Source organism: Daktulosphaira vitifoliae, unplaced genomic scaffold (genome assembly GCF_025091365.1).
Source record: "Daktulosphaira vitifoliae isolate Bord-2020 unplaced genomic scaffold, ASM2509136v1 Scaffold_1, whole genome shotgun sequence".
In the NCBI taxonomy this organism is placed as follows: Eukaryota; Metazoa; Arthropoda; class Insecta; order Hemiptera; family Phylloxeridae; genus Daktulosphaira; species Daktulosphaira vitifoliae.
The window spans coordinates 74,804,551-74,809,931 of NW_026099572.1; the positions used below are offsets into that span (position 1 = coordinate 74,804,551).

At 24.1% G+C, this 5,381-nt stretch overlaps 1 protein-coding gene across 1 annotated transcript; it reads right to left on the bottom strand.

The window, feature by feature from the left end:
- Window positions 1-288: 288 nt before the first annotated feature.
- Window positions 289-4,153, bottom strand: LOC126893555 (EH domain-containing protein 1). The gene is made up of 6 exons (XM_050663874.1): window positions 3,144-4,153; window positions 2,458-2,566; window positions 2,230-2,394; window positions 1,845-2,025; window positions 1,589-1,759; window positions 289-1,525 (listed from the first exon to the last, which is right to left on the bottom strand). The coding sequence occupies exons 1-6, from the start codon at window positions 3,941-3,943 to the stop codon at window positions 1,320-1,322; spliced, it is 1,632 nt and encodes a 543-aa protein (XP_050519831.1). The 5' UTR covers window positions 3,944-4,153; the 3' UTR covers window positions 289-1,319.
- Window positions 4,154-5,381: the final 1,228 nt, after the last annotated feature.

Sequence of the window (5,381 nt, forward strand, 5' to 3'; positions counted from 1 at the left end):
AAAGATTATTGTACTTTAAAACTATTTATTGGTAATAATTTTTTCCTATAAGGCGCCAGTGTTTAATAGGTATAAAAAGTAATATTAAATTATTGCTTCAGTACTAAAAACAAAGTTATTACTTCAGTTTATTATTGATAGTTAAAACTGCACAATGTATGAGAGAGAATTGTTCTGTCCTGTCTCATTAATTCTGTATAAAGATATGAATTATCCACGTAATACTTTTAAAATAAGAATAGTAAATTTATTAATAAGACGAGAACAATATAAAATAAAACTAATATGTTAGGGATTCTCAGTTAAACTTTATTCCTTGATATTATATTTATTTAACAATGTTAATAATTGTTACTATGTGACAATGTATCCAAGATTTCTTAAAGGAAGATGGCTTAATATAAAATATACATTTTGACTTCTCTCTAAAATATAGTTTCAGAATATCCAATATTGAAAGCTTAACGCTTATAAAATTCTTGAATACTAAACTGTATGTAAAAATATCTTTAAAATAAAATAAGGTTTTTATTGTTAAGAATAACTAAAATCAATTATTATCAATAATATCCACAAATATTAATAATATGCAGAATTTGAGTCCTTTGATTATAGTTAGACAAATTTTCCACTTAATTCATAATTAAAAATACAAAGGTTATTAACTAATATGTAGAGGCTCAGGGATTTTTAAAAGCAAAATTTGATATCAGGATGGAATATTGATTAAAAAATTAAGTAAATTAAAAGCATTATTATACAAAATTTTACTTTCAAAACAATAATATAAATATAAATATATATATATCATCCAAATATAAGTAACAAGAAGAAAGTAAATTTAACTATTATATAACAAATAAAATGATTCAATGTCAATAAAACATAATTAAAATATTTTTTGAAAACAATATATCTTACAACAAAAAGAAAAAAGAAATTACTTAGGTCAGCAGTATTACCATAGATTTTTCCTATTCATATCAACAATGTTCTAAATTATGATATAATATAATTTTAGTACAATAGAACATTGCCACGATGTTAAAAATTAAAAATAATAATAATAAATAAATATATCACATATTCAATGATGGTACTAACTAAATGCATTTGGAAATTTAACAAGTTTATAATTAAGTAATAAAAATACTTTTTTTTATAATATTATATATAAAATATTGTAATAAAATACAATTTACAATATTGCAAAAAGTATATTCAAAAAATATTGTGCTGGTTCCATATGAAATATTTAATTTATTAAAACATTAACTAGGAATAATAGGCCCAAAATATTTTAATTCATTGATGTACAATCAAATATCTCTTTTTGAAGGAGGAACTAGGTGTTCAGGCAATTCTGTTGGCAATTCATGGCCTTCGAGTTTTACTTGAATTAAATGCAAAGCTAAAGCAAATTCATCAGCATCTAAGAAACCATCATGGTCAATATCAGAAAGTTTCCAAATTTTCCCCAAAACTGAGTTTGGTAATTTTGATTTAACCATTTCAGCCTTAGCAACTGTAATTTATTAATAAAAAGGGTTATTCTAGTTTTTAAATAAATTAATATACCGATACCTACCAGCTCCTGATAACTTTCCATCAGACTTTTCTAAATCTGCAAATATAGCATCATATTTATGCCGTTCCTTGTTTACTACCCAACCAGTTTCACCTTTCCCTGCATCAATACCTTCTCCTCGCTTATAACCAAATGGACTGATTGTATCTTGGACGCTAACAAATGCACCACCTATAGTATATAATTTTAAAAAATCAATAAATGATACATTCAACATTTTTTTAACTTTAAAAATCTGTTTTCATATGAAATCAACCTTTTACAACTGCTGATTCTGTAGGAACATCTCCATTCTTTACAAGGCGATTATCGACATCTTGTAAAGGTATCATAGCCATTAATTTAGCAATATCATTTGCTAACATTTTATCAACTTCTTCTAACAAATGAGGTTTAAGGCTTTGGAATTTACTAAAATCTTGGTTAATCAATATATCCTAAAAATATTGTTTAGTGAGATAATTATTTCAGTGTATAAAAATGAATCACAATTATTTTATTCTTTAATACAATATTTTGTAAGTTATTTTGATTTTGCTATTAGATATTTGTAATATTTTAAAAGTGGTTGGGTTAAAATAGATTTAAATGTGTATGGTGATTAATATTGAATGTTTATATAATGATAATTAAAAAAATACCTGCATCTTTTTTATTTCAGGAAAGTCTCCAGGAGAAATTTGATGTTCACGTTGTATATTTTGATAGATAGCACCCAAATTTTTTATCAAATCTTTTTTCTTTCCATCTTTTCTAAAAATAGAAGGCATTTCTTTATGAAGAGAACTGATAATATAAGCATGGACCTAATAAAAAATAAATCATATAATAGTTAATCTTATTTTTGATAATTTAAATAAATATTTTACTTTAGCTAATCTTGCTCTTTTTATTAAATCATTTAATTTCCTTAAAGCAGCATTACCAGGCAATGATTGCAAATCTTTAAATAGGTCTTGTTCTTCATCTTCAAATAATCTAAAATAATTAAATATAGTTTATAGAAAATAATCTAAGTAATTTACATAAAACAATTATTAGCACATAAATATTATAGCTAAATAAGCTTTATGAATATTTATTTGAATTAGTTTTTATTACAAATGCATTTATCATTTTACTCTTGGTAGCAAAATTAAAGCAATGGTCAGAACATTATGAAAGTATTGACCTACTTTAATAGAAACTATAAATAAGAGTACATTGATTCAGATATCTAACCATTTAAAACTATATCATAAAAAAATGATTAATTACATAGAATCAGTTTTTCAGTATTTACACAAAATATATTTTATGGTGTATTTATTATAAAATTAACTATTAGAACTTTATATTTGAATAAAACACAATTACTACGGTAGCAAACAATTTCATAAAAAATCAATTTAAGAAATCTAATTTTTTTAAATTTTTATCTTAAGATATAATACAAGATAAATTATATACTTATTGAAACTTGTAATTATTAATTTTAAAAAGTATAGTGATTATGCAAATATTCAATGATGATTAAAAATTCATTACTTAAATAATTAAAAATAAAAATAAATACCTTCTATTAACATCGTATCTTAGGGGTTTGTCCCAAAATGATCCAATATATACTCTGGCTACTTCTGGAGTTTGTAATACTTTACCTAATGACCACATCAATGCACCATAGACTCTCATTAGCTGCTGATGATCAATCATATCAGCTTTATTTAAAATAATTCTTATTTTGTCATCATGACCTCGAAGTGCTTCTATAGACCTTCGGAACTCATCAGATATGTCTAGTTTATGTGCATCAAATAACAAAATAATTCTATCGACATGTTCCGCAAACCACTCAAGTACTCCAGTAAAATCATATCCTCTATCAACTCTTTGTTTTTCACCTGATAATATACCTGGTGTATCAACTATGGAAATACCTTTAAGTACTGGTGAGTTGACTAAGGAACATTGAAAACGATTGAGAAATGCATTGCCAAATTTTGATAAAGGTCTGAATTGTTTTTTAGGATCTACAACTAAAGCATTTCCAGGAATTATACTCTCTTTTTCATCATACATTACAGCAATAAATCGATCTGTAGTAGGTTCTGGTCCAATCCGTATTCCTGGAAATTCTGATTCTAGCAGATGTTTAATAAAAGTTGTTTTACCAGTAGAATATTGACCCACAAGCAATATCATAGGCTTTGCATCAAAATCTGGATCATCCAATTGTGGCGAGTGAAAATCGTGAAATTGATACGCTAATTCTAAAGGTAGAAGTTTGGTTTTGTATTTTTCACGTAATCCGTCCAAAACAGATTCGTATGTCTCAATTTTTTTTCCATCATCTTTTCTTAACCATCCCAACATTTTTAATATATATGTATATAATAATTAAGAAATAATTTAATACAAAAATTTTATTGAAAAACACTAGCGCAACAACTGTAAGAATGATTCACCGCGTACTCTTGAAATGCATAAAAGCTGAGTAATATTAAAATAAGTACAATGCAGTTTACCAGATTGACAAACAAGAATCGCGTAACGAGTGCTAGTTAGATATTTTGCTGAGGTTTATCGTTATGATATTGTGACGTTATCAAATCTAACAGAATTGCCAACTTACTCTATAATAAAATTTATTCGTGATCCCTATGAAAAAAAAAATGTAAGCATATTAGAATTAATTTTAAACAATTTTTTCAATAAAATCATTAATTTTTTCCCATACATATTTTAAGTAATGGTGTGATTTTTTTTTTGGATAGTATTATTTTGACCGTTTTTTTTGCGATAATAATTTAATTATGCTCTACTATTAGCGTACTAAGTTTAGATATTAGTTTCAGTAGCGTAATTAAGATTTATTTCTGATATTCAACCCTCTTAATTAAGTCTCAAATTAGTTCTTATATGAACAGGGATAGGTTTACGTATACCAAGAGTTTAATGTTTTTGAAGGTTTCAAAGTAAAATTTTGAACATATAAAACAAAATTTATTTCTATTTTACAATCATAAAATATAAACAAGCAACAAGTATCAAACTTCAGTATTCTGGGTTTAATGAAATTACATTTCATTTTTTAATGGAAGAATACTTTTATCATATTACGGTGCATAAAAAAATATTACATAAAATCTATAATTAAATGAAATATTAATAAAAAAAATATATTAATTAAATTTTAAATCACCTAAATTACCTAAATACTTAAAATTAATTTTATAATTACCAAAGTGTTTAAATTTATTTTTTGTTAAATATTATTTAATTATTACATACAATAATTTTACAAATAAAATGCAAAATATTGATTAATCCACACAATAAATATATCATTACTTATTTAATAAATATATATATTTTTTAAAATTAATGTTTTATTAATTGTTACGAGTAATAATTAAAAAAATAACAATATCTTTAGTTTTCCCGAACAAAATTAAGCTTTTATCAATCTAATATATTTAGATAGCAACTTAGAAAAAAATGTTCGATGATAAAACACTTTGATGAATCATATTTAATTGAAAAAATGTGAGTATGATGTTGAGTGTTAGTAAATACAAAACACGACGGCATTGTTGATTTCCTTAATAGTATGTATGCATGAGAATATAAAATTCATTTTTATATCTGTTAAAAAAATTACCTTTTCAAGATTACTTGAATGACATGATATATAAGTAGAGTTTAAAACTTTTTGTAATTATAATATTTGTTTGGACTATTTCTGAGATACTTAATCACATGTAAATTTATCATAGCTATATTTAGACCACAAAAACTATTTTTTATTCTG